The sequence below is a fragment of the Euphorbia lathyris genome, chromosome 2, assembly GCF_963576675.1.
Source record: "Euphorbia lathyris chromosome 2, ddEupLath1.1, whole genome shotgun sequence".
NCBI lineage: Eukaryota > Viridiplantae > Streptophyta > Magnoliopsida > Malpighiales > Euphorbiaceae > Euphorbia > Euphorbia lathyris.
Window position 1 is genome coordinate 33,955,256 of NC_088911.1, and position 24,246 is coordinate 33,979,501.

A 24,246-nucleotide genomic window follows, 5' to 3' on the forward strand; every position below is an offset into this window, starting at 1 on the left:
CAATTTTTGACTTTTAGAAAGGTCAAATTGCTGACATAGCACGTTGACCGATCACAGTTACCGGCTGTACACTTTAGTGGAAAGTCATCAAAAGATTTTTTACAATTTTATGTACAACATTGAAGGTTGTATACCAAATTATGAAATAAGGCAAATATTATACACCATGTATGTAATTTACCCTAATTTTTAGCTTGACCACTTTAATATCAATTAACCCTCCATTATAAAACTGATAGAAATAATATTATAAACAACTTTAATTCTTCAACTTTTTGGTTTTCAAACTATTTAGTTATTGTTTGATTAAAAGAGAGAAAATGAATGTTTAAAAAGAGAAATATCAGAAAATAGCGACTTTAAAAAAATAAAAAATTTGATTTCATAGTAAATATATTGCATTTTTTTTATTTTGAGATCATCAACGATCATTTTGAAGTTATTTATTATCATAAATGACCATAATATTAGAATGTGTAAAATTAAATAATTTTTATATTATATTTTGGAGTTAATAGCGGTAAAATTCAATGCCCATAAATGCAATTTGTCTCAAAACCATTAAACTTGTAAAGCCGATGGGATGAAGAAGTTCCTCAATATTTCGAGAATTCCTATCCTCATATCATAATAAATTGGGAAAGGATTACGAGAATCTCCGCGAGAATTTCATTTTATATTGTAAATATAAATTAAAATATTAAATTAATAAAAAATAATTTCAATATTTCAATATTTAACTGAACATACATATTATGTATAATACTTTTAATTTGTATTATAATTAAGATTATTAAGTATAAGTATTAATAGAATGGTAAATTCTATTGTTACTGTGTTAGAATAAAAAGTATTCATACTTTGTTTTAATATCCAATAGTAATTTGACATGTGTTAATAAAAATAAGGTTAATTAAAATTAATAAAAATGGTAACCTGCTATAACAGGTAATATTTAATTATGGAAATTTTAAAGATTATTAATTACAAGGTAAATAATATATGAGTCCCTATATTTTAATCTAATCACTATTTAATCATTATATGTTAATAATACACTATTCAGTCCTTAATTTTAGCTCAATTCAACAGTTTAGTCCCTTGTAGAGGGATTAATCTGTTCAATAATTTAAAAATTTAAGTGACAAAACTATTGATCAAAATAAAAAATAAGAAGTAAACAATATATTATTAAAATACGAGAACTCAACAATATGTTAGATATTTAACATATGGACTGATAAAATAAAAAATTTACGTAAAACTCTATTTTCACAAGGTTTGTGAATTTTCCTAAAATAAAAAAGGTTACCTAAATTTAGCAAAACTATACGTAAATTATATCTAAAAATAAAATATTTACGCAAAGGTTTTACGTAAAACTCTAATTTTCACAAGGTTTGTGGATTTTTTCTCATAAAATAATAAGGTTACGTAAATTTAGTCAAACCTTATGTAAATTATGTCTACAAATAAAAGATTTACGTAAAATTCATAGATTTTACGTAAAACTCTATTTTCACAAGGTTTGTGAATATTTTTCTCCTAAAATAAAAAGGTTACGTAAATTTAGTCAAACTATACGTAAATTATATCTAAAAATAAAATATTTACGTAAAGTTCAAAGGTTTTACGTAAAACTCTAATTTTCACAATGTTTGTGGATTTTTTTATTCTAAAGTAAAAGGGTTACGTAAATTTAGTCAAACCTTACGTAAATTATGTCTAAAAATAAACGATTTACGTAAAATTCATAGATTTTACGTAAAACTCTATTTTCACAAGGTTTGTGAATTTTTTTCTCCTAAAATAAAAAGGATACGTAAATTTAGTCAAACTATACGTAAATTATATCTAAAAATAAAATATTTACGTAAAGTTCAAAGGTTTTACGTAAAACTCTAATTTTCACAATGTTTGTGGATTTTTTCTCCTAAAATGACAAGGTTACGTAAATTTAGTCAAACATCGCATTATAAGGTCGCAATTGCACGGATCGAGCAAGTTCAAATTGACGTAACATAAAACCTATTAGTCCGAAAGCGCCGTGGAGAGCAACAAAAGTCCACAAACCGCCTAATTGACACCAACGAGTAAAATCGCCTTGGGCTTCAGGACCCCATAGTAATAACAAAGAATGTGCTAAACTATTAGCAGGCGTAGAAACTGCGGCGGTTAAGAAGTTGCAGCCTTCCAAATAAGAACTGGCCAATCCATGGGTATACCATGAGGTTACAAAGGTTGTACCTGTGAACCAACCCCCTAAGGCGAAATAGGCACAAGGAAAGAGCAATAGACCGGACCAACCTACAAAAACGAAACGGTCCCTCCGTAACCAGTCATCCATAATATCAAATAAATCATTTTCGTCTTTGGTAAATTTACCAAGGGCTATAGTCATAGTGATCCTCCTATTCAACTATTTCAACCATTTCCGAGCACCTCATAGCATTTTTAGGGTCTTTGAAGCTTCTATCATTCAGGTATGATTTGATTTTTCGTACACTGCCCTTCGAATTTCTAAGGGGTTTCGAAGAAAAAAATTATTTATCTGTCCATAAACCGACTTAATGAATTCCATTCGGTTATTCCTTCTTAGAGTCTTAATAACCATACGAACCATGAATTTTTTTTTTGAAAGAACTGTTCGAGGAACAAGTGATCCCCCTCTGATTACTAGTTGATCCTCAGACTTACTTCTCTCATTCTATCAAATAAATCTTATTCTTCGATCTTGTTCATGAGATTTCTAAAAATCAGTATTTTTACGTATTCTTATATGTGCATTAAACTGTTATAGTATCCTATATTTTATACTTTATTCTTTCTCGTCATCTTTCTTATATTTCCTTTTGCCCAGTTTTATTCTATTTCTTTTTCTTTCCGATTCCGATAAAACTAACACTCCAGAATATTTCGCAAGTCAAGACACTTCGAATATTTGTTCTATTTACTCTATCTGTCTATCTGTCAGAAAAGAAGTAAAGAGAGTGAAGTTTCCTATTATTAAATTCAATATTATTAAATTCAATACAATATTAAAATAGAAAACTTTAAATGAAAGTATTTTAAAATGTAAAGTATTTTAAGATGAAAGTCTTTTTCTCACATCTATTCTAGATTACATTGTCGGAAAAGATATTGTATGTATTGATATGAAAATATTTGGTACATGAAGTCATGATCTGATAGATATATCAATATTATTATATATAAATTTTATATTAGGCTTAGTATTTATTATATAGAAATCAAAATCTTCTAGTAGGTATAAATTAAATATTAATATAAATTGATCTTGTGTTCCGGAATCAAAGAAAGATATTAAAAAAAGTCTTTTCTATGTCTTATCTTATGACTTCGAATAAACTTTTCTATGGAGGAAGGGAATAGTGATTTATTCCTATAAAATAACTAGGAGCAAGAAGATCAAATCAGAAATATCGACAGATTTTTTTCGGAGTCCAAAAAGAAATATAAAAATGAAAGAAAAAGCATACAATAACTGTCCTAGCTCTACCCTATCTTTTGTTTCATTTCTTCTGGAACAATCACAAACACTTTTTTGATTATGGATCTACTACCAGAAATTCAATGCGTAATCTTAGCATTCAATTTGTATTCCTGAATAATCTCATTTTTCAATTATTCAACCATTTCATTTTACCAAGTTCAATGTTAGTCAGATTAGTCAACATTTATATGTTTCGATGCAACAACAAGATGTTATTTGTAACAAGTAGTTTTGTTGGTTGGTTAATTGGTCACATTTTATTCATGAAATGGGTTGGATTGATATTAGTCTGGATACAGCAAAATACTTCTATTAGATCTAATGTACTTTTTCGATCTAATAAGTACCTTGTGTCAGAATTGAGAAATTCTATGGCTCGAATCTTTAGTATTCTCTTATTTATTACCTGTCTCTACTCTTTAGGCAGAACACCGTCACCCATTTTTACTAAGAAACTGAAAGAAACCTCAGAAACGGAAGAAAGCGAGGAAGAAACAGATGTAGAAACAACTTCCGAAACGAAGGGGGGGGCTAAACAGGAACAAGAGGGATCCACCGAAGAAGATCCTTCTTCTTCCCTTTTTTCGGAAGAAAAGGAGGATCCGGACAAAATCGACGAAACGGAAGAGATCCAAGTGAATGGAAAGGAAAAAACAAAGGATGAATTCAATTTTCACTTTAAAGAGACATGCTATAAAAATAGACCACTTTATGAAACTTTTTATCTGGATGGGAATCAAGAAAATTCGAAGTTAGAAATATTGATAGAAAAAAAAAATAAAGATCTGTTATGGGTTGAAAAACCTCTTGTAACTATTCTTTTTGATTCTAAACGTTGGAATCGTCCATTTCGATATATAAAAAATCATCAGTTTGCGAATGCTTTAAGAAGAGAAATGGGACAATATTTTTTTTATACATGTCTAAGTGATGGCAAAGAAAGAATATCTTTTATGTATCCACCCAGTTTGTCAACTTTTTTTGAACTGATACAAAGAAAGATGTCTCTGTTCATAACACAAAAATTTTCCTCTGATGAATTGGATAATCATTGGAATTCCAAAAATGAACAAAAAAAAAAAAATCTAAGTAATGAATTTACAAAAAGAGTCCAAGCTCTGGATAAAGGATATCTTGTTTCGAAAACACTGGAAAAAAGGACTAGATTGTGTAATAAAAAAACTAAAGATAAAGACCAGTACTTACCTAAAACATACGATCCCTTTTTGAACAGATCCTACCGTGGAAAAATGCAGTTTTTTTCATCCTCAATCCTAAATAAAACTTTCCGAACATTTTTTAGAGAAAGGTTTTTGATAAATAAAATTCATCTTATTCTTCTTATTACTAATTATCAAGAATTTGAAGCAAAAACGGATCTATTTAATAGTAATCCTGAATCATTTTTAAGAGAAATTGCTTATTTATTAAACTTAATTAATGAATTTGGCGGAAAATCAAAATCAAGTTTCAATTTTAAGGGACTCCCTTTTTTCCCAGATGACAATGAAGAAAAAATGGATTTAGAAAATCAAATAAAAATTCGAAAATTTTTATTTGATACAGTTATAGCGAATCCAAAAAAGAAAACAAGTAGAAAATTTTCGACTGGACTAAAAGAAATAAGTAAACAAGTTCCTCGATGGTCATACAAATTAATTGACGATTTGGAACAACAAGAGGGCAAACATGATGCCGAAAACCTGGCGGACGATCATGAAATTCGGTCACGAAAAGCCAAACTTCTAAAGATGTTTAGTGATAATATAATTATTTTTAATGATAATAAAAAAAATAATGATACTTACAATAACATCAAGGATACAAGGAATTCTGACCCAATATACATAGACCAAGTGACTTTCATACGTTATTCCCAACAATCGGACTTTCGTCGAGGCATAATAAAAGGCTCCATGCGAGCCCAACGACGTAAAATAACTATTTTTGAACTGTTTCAAGCAAATGTGCATTCTCCTGTTTTTTTGGACAGAATCAAAAAATCTCTTTTTTTTACTTTTGATATTGATATTTCTGAATTGATGAAAAAAATGTTTATAAATTGTATGTGTAAAAACACAGAATTTAGATTTTCGAATTATACTTATCTAGAGAAAAAAATAAAAGAAAGTAAGAAAAAAGAAGAGACCAAAAGAAAAGATAACAAAAGAGAGGACAAAGCACGAATAAAAATAGCGGAAACCTGGGATAGGATTTTTCTTGCGCAAGTACTAAGAGGTTGTGTTTTAGTAACCCAATCAAGTCTTAGAAAATATATTATCTTACCCTCATTAATACTAACTAAAAATATCATTCGTATATTATTTTTTCAAACTCCCGAATGGTCCGACGATGTAAAGGATTGGGGTAGAGAAATGCATGTTAAATGTACCTATAATGGAGTTCAATTATCAGAAAAAGAATTTCCTAAAAATTGGTTAACAGGTGGGATTCAAATAAAGATCCTATTTCCTTTTCGTTTAAAACCTTGGCACAGATCGAAAGTAAAATTCCCTCATAAAAGTAAAAAAAAAAAGAAAGTAGAAGAAAGGGATTTTTGTTTTTTAACAGTTTGGGGAATGGAAGCGGAACTTCCTTTTGGTTCTCCCCGAAAACGGCTTTCACTTTTTAAACCCATCTTTAAAAAACTTGAAAAAAAAATTATAAAGATGAAAAAAAAGGGTTTTCGAGTTATAACAATTTTAGAAGAAAGAATAAAATTATTTCAAAATTTATCAAAAGAAAAAAAACACTGGGTCATCAAAAACATTTTTTTTAGACAAGAAATAATAAAGAAACTTTCAAAATCAAAAAGAAATAAAAAGTTTTTATCGGAATTTAGAGAAGTAGATGAATTAAATGAAAGTAAAAAAAAAAAGATTCGATAATCAATAACAATAATCGAACGGTTTCTAAATTTTCCACCCCAACTCGACCTATACCCTGTACAAATTATTCACTGATAGAACAAAAAATGAAAGATCTTTCTGCTAGAAGAAAGATAATTCGAAATCAAATAGAAAAAATTACAAAAGAAAAGGAAAACAAAATTAGAACCTCAGAAGTAAATATTAGTCCTAACAAAAGAACAAAAAGTTATAATGCTAAAAAATTAAAATCATTAACCAATATTTCACACATATTAAAAAAAAAAAATGCTCGATTAGCGCGTAAATTTTACTTTTTTCTAAAATTTTGGATTGAAAAAATATACATAGATATCTTTTTAGGTATCATTAATATTCCAAGGCTCAATGCACAGCTTTTTCTTGAATCAATAAAAAAGATTATTACTAAATACATTTCCAATAATGAATCAAATCAAAAAAAAATTGAAAAAACAAATCAAAAAAAATTTCACTTTATTTCGATTATAAAAAAGTCAAGAGATATTGCTGTTATTAATAATAATTCACAGATTTTTTGTGACATAGCTTTCTTATCACAAGCGTATGTATTTTACAAATTATCACAAACCCAAATTCTTAACTTATATAAGTTAAGATCGATCTTTCGATACCATAACCTTTTTCTTAAGAAGGAAATAAAAGATTATTTTAGAGCCCAAGGATTATTTAATCCGGAATTAAAAGAAAAAAATTTTCGAAAGTCTTTTTCTTTAATCAATCAATGGAAAAATTGGTTAAGAAGTCATTATCAATATAAATACGATTTATCTCAGCTTAGATGGTCTAGATTAATACCACAAAAATGGCGAAATGGAATCTCTCACCACCATATGGTTGAAAAGAAAAAATTAAGCAAATGGAATTTACATGAACAAGACCAATTAATTCATTATGAAAAAAAAAAGGATTTTGAGGCAGACTTATTTGCGAATCAAAAAGAGAATTTTAAAAAACACTCTAGATATAATCTTTTATCATATAAATCTATTAATTATGAAAAAAAGACGGACTTCTTTATTTCCGACTCACCAACTACTCAAGAAGAGATTCTTTATAATTCCAACACAAATACAAGAAAATTATTTGACATCTTAGAAGTTATTCCTATCAATAATTATCTAGCGGAAGATGATATTATCGATATAGAGAAAAGCCCAGATAGAAAATATTTTGATTGGCGAATTATCAATTTTTGTCTTAGAAAGAGGGTCGATATTGAGTCTTGGATCGATACCACCGGAAGCAACGATAAAAAAAAGACTAAGACTACAACTGATAAATATCAAATAATTGATAAAATTGATAAGAAAAAAATTGCTTTTCTTACAATTTACCAAGATCAAGAAATAAATTCATCCAATAAAACCCCCCCTTTTTTTGATTGGATGGGAATGAATGAAGAAATAAAAACGAGTCTCATATCGAATTTTGAACTTTGGTTCTTTCGAAAATTTGTGATACTTTACAACACATATAAGAGAAAACCATGGACAATACCCATTCAATTTCTTCTTTTAAATTTTCATAGAAATGAAAATATTAGTAAAAATAAGAAAATTAATGGGAATAAAAGAGGCGACCTTTTTATATCTATACCATCGAATGAAAAAAAAATTATTGAATTAGAGAATCGAAATCACGAAGAAAAAGAATCTGACGACCAAATGGACTTTGGAGCAGTTTTCACAAATGAAGAAAAAGATATTGAAGAAGATTATATGGGATTCGATATGAAAAAATATATAAATAAAAAGCAAAACAAAAGTCATACAGAAGTAGAGCTTGATTTCTTCCTAAAAGAGTATTTATGTTTTCAATTAAGATGGACTGGTTCTTTAAATCAAAAAATAATTGATAATATCAAAGCATATTCTTTCCTGCTTAGACTGACAAATCCCCGAGAAATTATTATATCTTCTATTCAAAGGCAAGAAATAAATCTGAATATTATGATGGTTCAGAAAGATGTAACTCTTACAGAATTGATGAAAAAGAGAATATTGATTATCGAACCTGTCCGTCTGTCGGTAAAACCTGATGGACAATTTATTTTGTATCAAATGGTGGGTATCTTATTAATTCATAAGAACAACGAACAAATTAATAAAAAATATAGAGAAAAAATCTATGTTGATAAAAATAATTTTACCGAATCTATTGAAAGACATCACAATATAATTGGAAATAGAGAAAAAAATGATTATGATTTACTTGTTCCTGAAACTATTTTATCCCCTAAACGTCGTAGAGAATTAAGAATTCGAATTTCTTTCAATTTACAAATTGAAAACGATATTCATATAAATACAGAAATTGTCAATGGGAATAACATAAAAAAAGGCAGTCCCATTTTGGATAAAAGAAAACATTTTTAGAGAGAAAAAAAAAAACTAATTAAATTGCAATTTTTTCTGTGGCCCAATTTTCGATTAGAGGATTTAGCTTGTATGAATCGCTATTGGTTCGATACTAATAATGGAAGTAGGTTCAGTATGGTAAGGATATATATATATCCGCGCTTGAAATTTTAGTAAGGGTTATTTTTTCATATATATATCCTAGCATATTTGGTCTAGTATATGAAAAGAAGGAGATAGACGCCTTATTCTTTTACACTCCATATTTCATTCTGGTACATAGAATTCAATCATGTATCAATTAGATCTAGAAATGAATCAATGGCATTTTTTTTTTTTTACTTTTTTTTTAGGTAGAATTTTTTTCTTCTTTGTAAGCGAAGAAATAGACCACATTGGGTTGATTAATTACAAATTTGGTCAAATAGAATTTTGAATTACTACCAAAGTAAATATTTTTGTGTATACCAAATTAAAATGAACTGACATTATTATTTATTATATAGAATACATTTCTTATTATTACTGATCAATAAAAAAATATCTTAAACTTAAAACTAAAAAAAAAGGGGGGGTCCTTTTTTATGGTAAAAAATTCATTCATTTCAGTGATTTCACAAAAAGAAAAAGACGAAAACAAGGGATCTGTTGAATTTCAAATAGTAAGTTTCACTAATAAGATACGAAGACTTACTTCACATTTGGAATTGCATAGAAAAGACTACTTATCTCAAAGAGGTTTGCGGAAAATTTTAGGAAAACGCCAACGACTGTTGGCTTATTTAGAAAAGAAAAATAGAGTACGTTATAAAGAATTAATTAGTCGGTTGGATATTCGGAAGTTAAAAGGAAGTTAAAAACTCGTTAATTTCTTAATTTGAAGAGTTTTGTTGAATTATGAATTATTTGATTTATTAGATCTTGAGATGAACTTCTTTTTGTTTTCAGTAACTCGTGAAATGGATCGAGGAAACCCCTATGAATATACCAGCTAAACGAAAAGACCTTATGATAGTCAATATGGGTCCCCACCACCCATCAATGCACGGTGTTCTTCGACTCATTGTTACTCTAGATGGTGAGGATGTTATTGACTGTGAACCAATATTAGGTTATTTACACAGAGGAATGGAAAAAATTGCGGAAAATCGAACAATTATACAATATTTGCCCTATGTAACACGGTGGGATTATTTGGCTACTATGTTCACAGAAGCAATAACAGTAAATGGTCCAGAATTGTTAGGAAATATTCAAGTGCCAAAAAGAGCTGGCTATATCAGAGTAATTATGTTGGAATTAAGTCGTATAGCTTCGCATTTGTTATGGCTTGGACCTGCGACGTAAATTATGTCTAAAAATAAATGATTTACGTAAAATTCATAGGTTTTACGTAAAAATCTATTTTCACAAGGTTTGTGAACTTTTTATCCTAAAATAAAAAGGTTACGTAAATTTAGTCAAACTATACGTAAATTATATCTAAAAATAAATTATTTACGTAAAGTTCAAAGGTTTTACGTAAAACTCTAATTTTTACAATGTTTGTGGATTTTTTCTCCTAAAATAACAAGGTTACGTAAATTTAGTCAAACCTTGCGTAAATTATGTCTAAAAATAAAAGATTTGCGTAAACTTCATAGGTTTTACGTAAAACTCTATTTTCACAAGGTTTGTGAATTTTTTTCTCCTAAAATAAAAAAGGTTACATAAATTTAGTCAAACGATACGTAAATTATATCAAAAAATAAAATATTTGCGTAAAATTCAAAGGTTTTACGTAAAACTCTAATTTTCACAATGTTTATGGATTTTTTTCTTCTAAAGTAAAAGGGTCACGTAAATTTAGTCAAATCTTATGTAAATTATGTCTAAAAATAAGAGATTTACGTAAAATTTATAGGTTTTACGTAAAACTCTATTTTCACAAGGTTTGTGAATTTTTTTCTCCTAAAATAAAAAGTTACGTAAATTTAGCCAAACTATACGTAAATTATATCTAAAAATAAAATATTTACGTAAAGTTCAAAGGTTTTACGTAAAACTCTAATTTTCACAATGTTTGTGGATTTTTTCTCCTAAAATGACAAGGTTACGTAAATTTAGTCAAACATTACATAAATCATGTCTAAAAATAAATGATTTACGTAAAAATCATAGGTTTTACGTAAAACTCTATTTTCACAAGGTTTGTGAATTTTTTTATCCTAAAATAAAAAGGTTACGTAAATTTAGTCAAGCTATACGTAAATTATATCTAAAAATAAATTATTTACGTAAAGTTCAAAGGTTTTACGTAAAACTCTAATTTTCACAATGTTTGTGGATTTTTTCTCCTAAAATAACAAGGTTACGTAAATTTAGTCAAACCTTGCGTAAATTATGTCTAAAAATAAAAGATTTTCGTAAACTTCATAGGTTTTACGTAAAACTCTATTTTCACAAGGTTTGTGAATTTTTTTCTCCTAAAATAAAAAAGGTTACATAAATTTAGTCAAACTATACGTAAATTATATCTAAAAATATAATATTTACGTAAAGTTCAAAGGTTTTACGTAAAACTCTAATTTTCACAATGTTTGTGGATTTTTTCTTCTAAAGTAAAAGGGTTACGCAAATTTAGTCAAATCTTACGTAAATTATATCTAAAAATAAGAGATTTACGTAAAATTCATAGGTTTTACGTAACACTCTATTTTCACAAGGTTTGTGAATTTTTTTCTCCTAAAATAAAAAGTTACGTAAATTTAGTCAAACTATACGTAAATTATATCTAAAAATAAAATATTTACATAAAGTTCAAAAGTTTTACGTAAAACTCTAATTTTCATAATGTTTGTGGATTTTTTCCTAAAATAACAAGGTTACGTAAATTTAGTCAAACTTTATGAAAATTATGTTTAAAAATAAAAGATTTACGTAAAATTCATAGGTTTTACGTAAAACTCTATTTTCACAAGGTTTATGAATTTTTTTCTCCTAAAATAAAAAAGGTTACGAAATTTAGTCAAACTATACGTAAATTATATCTAAAAATAAAATATTTACGTAAAGTTCAAAGGTTTTACGTAAAACTCTAATTTTCACAAGGTTTGTGGATTTTTTCTCCTAAAATGATAAGGTTACGTAAATTTAGTCAAACCTTATGTAAATTATATCTAAAAATAAAAGATTTACGTAAAATTCATAGGTTTTTTGTAAAACTCTATTTTCACAACCTTTGTGAATTTTTTTCTCTTAAAATAAAAAGGTTACGTAATTAGTCAAACTATACGTAAATTATATCTAAAAATAAAATATTTATGAAAAGTTCAAAGGTTTTATGTAAAACTCTAATTTTCACAATATTTGTGGATTTTTCTCCTAAAGTAAAAGGGTTACGTAAATTTAGTCAAACTTTACGTAAATTATGTCTAAAAATAAAAGATTTAAGTAAAATTCATAGGTTTTACGTAAAACTCTATTTTCACAAGGTTTATGAATTTTTTTATCGTAAAATAAAGAAGGTTACGTAAATTTAGTCAAACTATACGTAAATTATATCTAAAAATAAAATATTTACGTAAAGTTCAAAGGTTTTACGTAAAACTCTAATTTTCAAAAGGTTTGTGGATTTTTTCTCCTAAAATGACAAGGTTACGTAAATTTAGTCAAACCTTATGTAAATTATATCTAAAAATAAAAGATTTACGTAAAATTCATAGGTTTTACGTAAAACTCTATTTTCACAAGGTTTGTGAATTTTTTTCTCCTAAAATAAAAAGGTTACGTAATTAGTCAAACTATACGTAAATTATTTCTAAAAATAAAATATTTACGTAAAGTTCAAAGGTTTTACGTAAAACTCTAATTTTCATAATATTTGTGGATTTTTCTCCTAAAGTAAAAAGGTTACGTAAATTTAGTCAAACCTTACGTAAATTATGTCTAAAAATAAAAGATTTACGTAAAATTCATACGTTTTACGTAAAACTCTATTTTCACAAGGTTTATGAATTTTTTTATCGTAAAATAAAAAAGTTACGTAAATTTGGTCAAACTATACGTAAATTATTTCTAAAAATAAAATTTTTACGTAAAGTTCAAAGGTTTTACGTAAAACTCTAATTTTCACAAGGTTTGTGGATTTTTTCTCCTAAAATGACAAGGTTACGTAAATTTAGTCAAACCTTACGTAAATTATGTCTAAAAATAAAAGATTTACGTAAAGTTCAAAGGTTTTACGTAAACCTCATATAAGGGAGACAGTAATGATTAAGGCCGTGAACTCACCTGCTCAGTCGATTAGCGGAACGGCCCAACATGTCTAAATTAAGTCAAATTTTACGTAAATTAAGTCAAATTTTACGTAAATTATGTCTAAAAAAAGAAGATTTACATAAATTTAAAAGGTTTTACTTAAAACTTTTGCAAAGCTAATGGTTTTTGTATAAAATAAAACTTTACGTAAATTATATCTAAAAATAAAGGATTTACGTAAAAATCAAAAGTTTTACGTAAAACTCGATTTTATTGCAAAGGTAATGTTTTAAAAAAAATTAATAATTTTATGTAAATTAAGTCAAACTTTACGTTGATTATGTCTAGAAATAGATGATTTACGTAAAGTTTAAATGTTTTACGTGAAATCCGATTTTTCACGAAATTACTGATTTTTTGTTTGCTAAAGTCTTTGTGTAAATAAAATTAAATTTTATGTAAAATGTTAGCAGATTAAGAAAAAAAAAATAATATTGGCAATTAGAAAAAAAAAATTGGAAAGAATTCCAAATAGAAAGAAGAAAAGTATTGCAGCTTTTTCAAAAATAATAATATTGTAATTGTTAATTAGAAAACCATCTAATAGGTAGATTAAGCAAGTAGCCGGTTTAAATTTCGTGAAATCCATCAATGGCTGAGATTTTAAATTTTGTAAATCAACGGTGTGACAAAGCTTACTTTGTTTTGGGACAAAGTAATAGTAGCCTATGTAATTTTATTAAAATAAATTTCCACAAAATTGGAATTTGGATCCTTAGAGGGTGAGGATGACATTCATACTACAGTAATATAAAAATACTAAACAATAAATTTCAATGGAATCCAAAAATCTGTTCTAAAATTTTTAATCAACTTGTTCTCTTTATTATTTAGGTCAATTATGAGTATTAAAAACTCAAGTCTTGTTCATTGCATGCTATTTCTTTTCTATCAACTATACTACTTAAATATCAATACCTACTTTATTTATACAAAAACTATTTTTGTAATTCTTTTTTCAAAATAAGATGAATTATTTAATTTTAAGGATAAAATGTCAAAATAGCTTTAAATTATTTAGAAAGAAGGTGTTTGTTTGCATATATTACATGAGCCATGAGATTTAGGAGTCATGGAATGGTTGATAAAAAACAAATATAAGGTTTTAACGGGTAAGAAAACTAATTAATTGTATTATAATAAATAAGAAAATAAAACTAAATAAAAAGATAACATATAAAGTTAATAGGAAAGGAATATAATATGGTTAATTTAATTGTGATGTTTAGCTTAAATTGGATATATTTTGTAAACGTTAGGGTTAAATTCGTATTATTTTGTAAACGTTAAGGCTGTATTGATGCTATTTTGTACGTGAGACCTAAATTGATGCTATATTGTAAACGTTAAGCCTAAATTGATATTATATTGTAAACGTTAAGCCTATTTGATGCTATTTTGAACATTGAACCTAAATTGGTACTTCTCCAAAAACCTACTTTAGGCCTATTTTGGTACCTTATCCCAATAAATAATCAATTAATAACAAACATTAATAAACAGTTAATTGAAATAAACAATTTCTTAATTTTCACGTACAAAATTATTTAATCTTAGCATTTATCAAATAATGGCCCTGTTTGGTAAAGAGCGTTTTGGGATAAAAAGAGCGGTTTTGACCAATTTTAGAAGTTTGATCACTGAAACCGCTAATTGGAGTGTTTGGTGGAAAGAGGTTTGTGAGAGAGTTTTGGGATGAAAACGCTAATTTAGAAAAAGCTATTAAAAGGAGCTTTTTCAATTAGCGTTTTGCAATATTAAAATTAATGGACTTCTTTAACTCTAATAAATAGACCCCCTCTTCTCCTGCGCCAAAATTAATGCCCTTATTCATCTTTTTGCACAAACCGCTATTATCAATCAACTAATTTTTACTAAACAGATCTACACAATCATCTAGTCAAATCAGCTAATGTAATTAACTAACAACTTATGTAATCAGCTAACAACTACTAACAACTAATTTCCAAACAAGCCAATATAAGTTCAATCATAATGTTTATCAAAAGTACGTTGAGTGTCACATGTTCAATTTTTTTAGATTAAAAATCACAATCATTTGTGTCAATTTCTATTATTAGAGATTGAAACTTTTAATTGCACAATTTTATTAAATAACTCTAAATTTAAATTGGATTGTAGGCTTTGCTTGTTTCAGAAAATGCTAAATATTTCAACACAAAAATTACACTTTCGAGCATTAATAAAACAGAAAGAACTTTTTACATAAGAATTTCTGGCAGAAAAATTAAACAAACAAAAAAACAACAATTTTCCCGTATTTACAAATTCCCAACAAATTCAAAATTCTGCCGTGGTTGTTACATAGCCGAAGAAGTGACTGGAACAGGAACACCATCATCATCATCAAAATTCCAGAGATTGCAAACTACACTTTCCTGGGCATTGTTATTAGGTGCTGTAGATTGTCCATCCATATAAGGAATCTCATAGAATTTCATCACATTCTCGTACGCCATTAGCTCTTCCGACAATTTCATCACCTCATCCTGCTGCGACTCCGATTCCAAGTCTATCACCACAACCTCGCCGCGATTCACCTCTTCCACCTCCACCCTCTCCTCTTCCCGTTTCACTTTTACCTCCCCGGAAACGATTATTGGATCAGTAGAAGCGTTTGGTCCTATTTGGTTCAGATCATAACTTTTTGGGCGATCATTGAAATTACAAGTAAAAGGTTGGTATAGAGAGGGATTGGCATTTCGACGAGCAGGCGAGTTCGAGTGATTTTTGGAAGTGAAATCGTCGTTAGGAAAATTCACTTTGGCTTTCTTACCACGAATTTCACGCGCCGCTCTGTCATAGGCACGAGCAGCTTCCTCAGCGGTGTTGAAGGTGCCAAGCCAAACACGGATTCCTTTCCTTGGATCACGAATCTCAGCTGCCCATTTACCCCAGGGGCGTTGCCTTATCCCTCTGTACAAGTTCTTCCTCTGCCTTTTAATGTGCGGCTTTTCCTCTTGCTCACCACCTGTTTGTATAAATTCCTCAGTCAAAATCCATCTGTCTAACGACTAAGTTCAAAGAAAAAAAAATGGTTACCTGAAGCAGGGTGGGAGTTTTTAAGGTTGAAAGAGTCGTGATCACCGAATGAGCCCGGGCAGAATTCGAGGAGGCTGAATTTAGAGAAGGATGAGTTAGGCCAGAGGTCAGAAGCGGAGACGCCGCGGCCACGGTTGCGCGGTATAAGATCGGCTAGAATGGCACCGCCACACATATTTAGTTAACCAGAGTATGTTAACTGGGGTAAAGAAAAGAAGAATTGAAAAGGCAAATAAGACTAGGTGTGGAATAAAATGGGTCAAAGAAAAAAGAATGAGTGAAAAGATGTTTAGAAGTGGGCATATATATGGGGCGCGCGGGAGTGGGTTCCAGGAGTACAAGTTGGGGCTCTGGAAGTTTCGTCGGGTACGCCTGACTTTGTATAATTGTACTACCATATATCGCGTCTTCTTGTCTCTTTGGTCACTTGCCTGGATAACAAAGCTTTGATTAATTAAACTTTAGTCTTCACCTATAAGGATAAGGATAAGGATAAGGATAAGCTAGAATATTTTTTGTTGGTAATTAATTTATTAGTCCGTATATTTTGACAAAACATACTGTTTAGTTCTTGTATTTTCAAAACCACATGATAAAGTCTCTAATCTTTTTTTCGATGAACTGTTTAGTCCCTAACGTTTTTCTCAGTGAACTGTTTAGTCCATGCCGTTAGACTCTCATGAAGATTTTGTTAGTCAATTTGGATTTGCGTTCTTCTTTTCCTTTATTTTCATTTCCTTTAAACTCTAATGCATCTGAAATCAATTTTGAGTGTTCTTCTTCTTGATTTTCTCCTTAATCGTTCAAATTTGTAAGTATTGGGTCTGTTCTTTTTCTTGTTCTTCATACAAATAACTTCTTCTTCTAAATTGGATTTCCTCTTCTAAAGTTTGAAGGTAAATAATAAAGTGTAATTTAGTCATTTCCGAAGTCATAAACGGTAAAAAATCTAACAAAAAGACGGAATGACTAAACAGTTCACTGAGAAAAAGGTTAGGAACCTTACCATGTGTTTTTGAAAATACAGGGACTAAACAGTGTGTTTTGTCAAAATATAGGGACTAATAAATTAATTACCTTTTTTTTAGTGGGGGTATAAAGGAAGAAGATTCAGGCATCCTAAACACAAACCCGAATATATTAAAAAATAGAAAAGATCACAAAAAGTCAATAGAGAGAAAGAAACAACCCATAAACTAAGTAAACCGATACAAGACTCGACCGTTAAAATTGTCCCAAAGAAAGCTAGAATAAAAAAATCAGAAAAAAGTCCCACCATATAGCATCGTAGCAAATTTAACATTCTATCACTAATTAATTTTCATATATGTTTAATTAAGTTTTACATAATTTTATTTATAATATTCAAACAATGCTGAAAAGTAATACTATTAGTATTATTTAGTATATTTTAAATAATGAATTTTATAATAATTTAGTATTTTAATTTGAATATATATTATATAATATATATTTTATATGATGTTTGTTATATATGCAATGAATTTCTTTTTTCTTTTTAAAATATGCACTATTGAATTTCTAATTTAATAATTAATAATTGATTAAATGAAACATACATTAATAGTTATTAATTGAGATGTGAGACTTTATGGACTGCCTTTCGATTGCAAACTCCTCATGTATTGGTATTGATTCCTAAAAACATTCCGACACCCAAATTAGACAAATCAAAGAATAGAGAGATAATTTGTGATAACACCTCTTCCCAATAGGTTACCCTTTATATATATGTAAAAGCTTTTTAGTGTGGGTCTTGTAAAGGCCAAAACCTTTACCTTATTTGTTAGGTTCAGTCCACATACCTCATCAATTAGTTCCTCTTTCGGTGGACTGCGCCGAAGCATTATATGTGAGGTTGTCGGATATTAGATTGTGAGTGTTCGTCAATGAACTGGTAGTGAGGTGGTCGGGGAGCAGATTGGTTGAGGTGGACACAAAGCATTGTAAAAATAATTTGATATCTTTTAATAAAAAGGAAACATCTAACATCGAACGATCTTCGATAGAAAGCGAATACAAAGCTGTAGCAAATGCAACAACTGAGCTTCTAATACAAAGCTGTAGCAAATGCAACAACTGAGCTTCTATGGCTATGTTCTCTTCTTGGGGACTTCGGGTATCCGATTCCTTCACTTGTTCAGTTGTGGTGTGACAATATCGATGTTATTTAGCTAACTGTCAATATGTTCTTTCATGCTAGGACGAAACACATTGAACTTGATCTTCATTTTATTCAGGAACACATCCAACCTAGCTTTCTCAATGTTTGGTTTTTACCGACTGATGATTAAATGGCAGATGCTCTCAACAATCCTATGATAAGTGCTCTCTTTCAGACATTTTGAGATCTTGTCTCACGGTTCAACCTCGTCATCGGCTTGGGGGAATGTGAAAGATAATATTTATCATTTAACTCTATAATTATGCATTTAATTAGTTGTAAATAACTTTTGTTATTATCCTTTAGTTAGCCAATTTATCACGATTAGAGTCTCACATATTTCTTGCAGTTAAAAAACTCATTCTCTAATAATAATAAAAAAAAAAATTAGTACATTTTATAAATTCCATTTTCTCGATTTTCCTCATGCGTTAACATAAGGGCCCTGAGGGAAATTTATTATACAGAGGCCTATGATTTGCAATAGGGATAATTTTAAGACATTGTTTCATTACCTTATTTAATTAGGTTATATTTTTCTGGGATACAGAAAATAAAGAAGAAAACATCAAATTGAAAATTCCTGAAGTGTTTTTGCGCATTGAAGAAGGAAAATGCAAAAGAAATAAACTTCCGAACAAATTGTGCTGATGAGTGATCCTATTGGGATCCTGGACCATACTGTCACTTATTTTTTTTTGGGATAAACCATACTGTCACTTATAACACTTACATGATACAATTTGAATATAATCTTGAACTAGTGTGAACCGATACTAATGTGATCCGAGACCATAGCAGAAATTTTCCCCATGTGATACATTTTTCTCCTTTTCATCAATATTTTTGTATTATTAATTATGTATTTGGCAATGAGAAAATTGACGAAGAAAATACATTATGAGGCCTTTATTTTTTAGTTTATTAAAAGATTAGTACAGTTAAACCTCGATAAATGAATGTTCGATAAAGTAATAACCTCGTTTATATAATAAATTCTTTCGGTCCCGATTTGGGCGAATAGACTAAAGTAATAACCTCGTTAAATGCATTAAGTAATAAACATATTTAAATCCTTAAGGGCCCAATGATAATATAAATTAATAATTATTGAATTATATATATATATATATATATATACCAAAACTGTCACGTCCGTGTCCACATTTCTCGAATTTATACCTAGATATTAATATATATTATTATTATGGGGTATGTGATTTTTATTTGGTGTTATAGGCAAAATTTGGAGTTAATTCGATGGGTTTAGGTGTAAATTAAAAGTTTAGGGTAGTTATTAAAAGATTATATAAAGATGGAGGACCAAAAGGGATATTTGACAAATTTGGGATATAAATCCCAAATTGTTCCAGACTCTCGACATCATCTCCTTTCCTTCCTTTTCTTCTCTGTTTCTTTTTCTTTTTCTCAACCCGTTCTTCGACCGTTTCTCCACCGTTTCTTTGATTTGCGGAGATTCGACCGTCCAAATCAATTGAAACTTAAACTATAGCATCCTTAGGCATAGATCTAAATCCTAATCGAAGAGTTTCTGAATTTCGGAAGTGTTTGGAGGGGAAACGTCTTAGACTGATTTAGCGGAGAATTGAACGGGTGTATTTTCTTCAATTCATAGCTCAGGTAAGTCACTATCAACTATAGTTTGAGTTTTATGTATAGAGATATATATATAATCAAAGAATTTCTATAAATTGATATTTTAGGGTTATGCCGGAATTTTGTAAAATTGAGGTTTTTCACAATCTTGCTTTTATTGTGAAATTATAGTTCAAATGAACTATTAACTATGTTTAAATGTGAAGTACAGATTTTACTGGGTTATATTGATTTGAGGTTTCATTGGTTGATTAATTTTGGAAATTTTATTTGATTAAGGATTGATATTTTGGAGAATTGAACACTTGTGAATTTGATTATGATCAAGTGAAATATATACATATATACATATATGTTTTTGGTTTCAATCTATATATATATATATGGAAGTAAATGTTTGGTGTCCATTGAGAGTAGTCCGGTATGGTGGATTTAATTTTCAAAGACCATGTTTAGTGAGAAATATGGCCTGTGTACACAGTTTGAAGACCTATTGGGTATGGCAGAGAAGTGTTGGGTAAGACCATATGAGATAGGCAATGTTAAGAGACGTCTCGTATATATTGTGAATTGTGATTTGAATTATAAGGGGATGAACTCAAGAATGGATACAAGATTATATATTTTTGGTTTTTGGTTTCATACCTTGATCCTATTATGAACTTTAGTTTGGAGTATATTTTACAAGGTGTTGATTAAATCCTTTATAAACGGATATATATGTAGTTATATTAAGTAAAGTTGATTTTTATAGCTGATAGTTTCTTATTGAGATTTTTGTCTCATGTTTTCCAAATGTTTTTAATGTTTTGTTTTAGGCGAAGAAGTGCAAGGTACCGAGAGGGGTACTCGATCCTAGGGCGAGGTTCGGTTACAGCTACGAGGTGCAAGTCGTCTCTAGGGTATTGCATCCATTTTGTCCATGTACATATATGTGGATAGTATAAGGACACTTGTATAACTTGTTTTTGGTGGTGTCCTTTGTTTGGTTTGTATTATCTACAGGTATATATATAATTAGTTGAAATTGAGAAGTTGTGGAATAGTGTGATATCGGTTATGATTAAGTCATAACTTTGAGCTAGATATAATAAAGAATTGTCTATATAGGTGATGCGGAAGAATTAGATTCATATCAGAATCTTGTAATGCATTTGTCGGCCAGATATAGGCTGAATCTGTCATGGAATCCTAAATGAAAGTTCTTTATTATTATCTTACGTTTCCAGGGGTTTTTGAATCGTCTTAATCGGACTCCGTATGAAAAAGTTATGCTGGAAATGACATATGTTGGTCATTTTAGCTTCAAACCAGAATTTGGTTTTTGCTTTGATTTTTCTTCTTATTTGAGAGATACTGCTACTGGTTTATATAATAAGTCAGTGGTAATGTCTCACCGTCTTATCTGATCTTCTTTTAGGTCGGGTTTGACATTTTGGTATCAGAGCATAGGTGGATATATAGGTAATATAATGTGATTCTTTGTATTTCTTGTGTTGCACACATGACATTCATGCATAGCATATATCTACATATAATTATAATTGTGTCTTTATCATATAGATGCATCCGAGACGACCGCGTGGCCGACCGCCTCTAAATAGAGGTAGAGGTAGAGGTAGAGACGAGGAAAGAAGAGAGTTAGGATGGGATCTTGAGGGCATAGGGGATAGTGAAGCCTCTGATGCAAGAGTTTCACCCATTAACCAACCTCAAAGACAACAACAACCATTGCCTCCACGTCGACCTGTTAATCTTCAAGCTGAACAACCTGCACCAAGTGAAATATATACATATATACATATATGTTTTTGGTTTCAATCTATATATATATATGGAAGTAAATGTTTGGTGTCCATTGAGAGTAGTCCGGTATGGTGGATTTAATTTTCAAAGACCATGTTTAGTGAGAAATATGGTGTGTGTACACAGTTTGAAGACCTATTGGGTATGGCAGAGAAGTGTTGGGTAAGACCATATGAGATAGGCAATGTTAAGAGACGTCTCGTATATATTGTGAATTGTGATTTGAATTATAAGGGGATGAACTCAAGAATGGATACAAGATTATATATTTTTGGTTTTTGGTTTCATACCTTGATCCTATTATGAACTTTAGTTTGGAGTATATTTTACAAGGTGTTGATCAAATCCTTTATAAACGGATATATATGTAGTTATATTAAGTAAAGTTGATTTTTATAGCTGATAGTTTCTTATTGAGATTTTTGTCTCATGTTTTCCAAATGTTTTTAATGTTTTGTTTTAGGCGAAGAAGTGCAAGGTACCGAAAGGGGTACTCGATCCTAGGGCGAGGTTCGGTTACAGCTACGAGGTGCAAGTCGTCTCTAGGGTATTGCATCCATTTTGTCCATGTACATATATGTGGATAGTATAAGGACACTTGTACAACTTGTTTTTGGTGGTGTCCTTTGTTTGGTTTGTATTATCTACAGGTATATATATAATTAGTTGAAATTGAGAAGTTGTGGAATAGTGTGATATCGGTTATGATTAAGTCATAACTTTGAGCTAGATATAATAAAGAATTGTCTATATAGGTGATGCGGAAGAATTAGATTCATATCAGAATCTTGTAATGCATTTGTCGGCCAGATATAGGCTGAATCTGTCATGGAATCCTAAATGAAAGTTCTTTATTATTATCTTACGTTTCCAGGGGTTTTTGAATCGTCTTAATCGGACTCCGTATGAAAAAGTTATGCTGGAAATGACATATGTTGGTCATTTTAGCTTCAAACCAGAATTTGGTTTTTGTTTTGATTTTTCTTCTTATTTGAGAGATACTGCTACTGGTTTATATAATAAGTCAGTGGTAATGTCTCACCGTCTTATCTAATCTTCTTTTAGGTCGGGTTTGACAAAAACTTTTCAATCAATCAACTAGAAGTTATTTCTTCTGAAAAAAATGCATTTGTAGTTGATTGTTTTTTCTTTCCACCTAAACCAAAATGAACACAATCCTTAACTTTTTGTAGTGCAAATACAACTTCTGGTATATTTTGCTCATGTTGTAGCAAGTAGTTGTTTAAGGTGACGATACATTTGCGACAACGCAACTATCATCTGGCTCTGGATCATACAATGTATGCATTTTACAATGGAAAATTATCTATAAAATAATAAATATTGATTTATCGATAAATGAATAATTTATTCATTTATCGATAAATAATCTCGCTTAATAAATATTTTTTTCCGGTCCCAAAGATATGCATTTATCCAGGTTTTACTGTATTTTATTTGGACAAATTAAATTTGTGATCCTTTATTTTTGGTTTGTATTAAACACATTATATAAAAAAACAGTCAGTTTTGAATATAAAATTCAGTTAATAAAGTGCTATTCATTTCACATGCGTTCAAAATGCGTACTTTTCACTGTTTGAAAGAAACTTTTGACATATGTTACGTGGATATAGAGAAATTATAAAAAAAAAACTTATTTTGAACTATAAAAGATATAATTTCAATCACATTTTAAATGAATATCACATTTTCTTTTATAGAATTATATGGTAGCAACTAATTATTTTAGCTAATATAAGGCTTATTGTGAATTTAGACCCCGTTTGGTACGTTGTAACGGGCGTTGTAATGTAATACCCGTTGCAATTGAGGTTCATTATCATGTTTGGTTAGTAATATCATTTTTATCGTAATGGAATCACAAATACATCACTTAATTTTTCTTTGCAAATTTATGTAATGGGTATTACGAACAATATAGACATTGAATCCCCATTACGATTAACCTTGTTTTTTTATTACTAATGGCGAAATACGAAAAAAATGAAAACATAAAAACCGAAAAAATGCAAAAAAGAGAAAAACATGAAAAAAACGCGAAAATCGGATAATGGAAAATAGGAAGAGGCGAAAAAACATGAAAAAGGAAAATGAGAAATTACATTATAACTTTGATTACATTACAACACTTATTAGAACGTAGGAAACGGGGTCTAAAATGTGTCAAAATAAATAGAAAAAATTTAAGAATTTAATAAGCAAAAAATGAAAGATTAAAGTGGCTGATGATGCATTTTGCCAAAATTGACATGCTAAGTTTTGGTGATTGGTAATCACGTCGCACATGACATGCACAGGCCTTATTTGGGTATATATACATACATGCTTCCACGTTCATTTTAAATGCTAATTCAACAAGTTTCTTTCTTATTTTAATACTCTCTTATCCTTATAAAACCCTATGTTTCTTACTCTTCATCACCAACAAAACACAATCCACACTTCTGAGCTTACTTTCTTATTATTGCAGAG

At 29.3% G+C, this 24,246-nt stretch overlaps 1 protein-coding gene and 1 pseudogene across 1 annotated transcript; one reads left to right on the top strand and one right to left on the bottom strand.

Moving 5' to 3' along the window:
* The first annotated feature begins 3,057 nt into the window (after window positions 1-3,057).
* LOC136216823 (protein TIC 214-like) lies at window positions 3,058-9,283 on the top strand (annotated as a pseudogene).
* Window positions 9,284-15,279: 5,996 nt separating this feature from the next.
* On the bottom strand, window positions 15,280-16,424 carry LOC136217718 (ethylene-responsive transcription factor ERF071). Its single transcript, XM_066004360.1, has 2 exons — window positions 16,143-16,424; window positions 15,280-16,071 (listed from the first exon to the last, which is right to left on the bottom strand). The coding sequence occupies exons 1-2, from the start codon at window positions 16,315-16,317 to the stop codon at window positions 15,401-15,403; spliced, it is 846 nt and encodes a 281-aa protein (XP_065860432.1). The 5' UTR covers window positions 16,318-16,424; the 3' UTR covers window positions 15,280-15,400.
* Window positions 16,425-24,246: the final 7,822 nt, after the last annotated feature.

What these genes read in the sequence shown, in the direction of transcription:
- LOC136217718 (XM_066004360.1), bottom strand. Translation starts at nt 16,317, where the DNA reads ATGTGTGGCGGTGCCATTCTAGCCGATCTTATACCGCGCAACCGTGGC. An exon ending in AAACTCCCACCCTGCTTCAG is followed by an intron (nt 16,072 to 16,142) that starts GTAACCATTTTT and finishes TTATACAAACAG; the next exon opens with GTGGTGAGCAAGAGGAAAAG.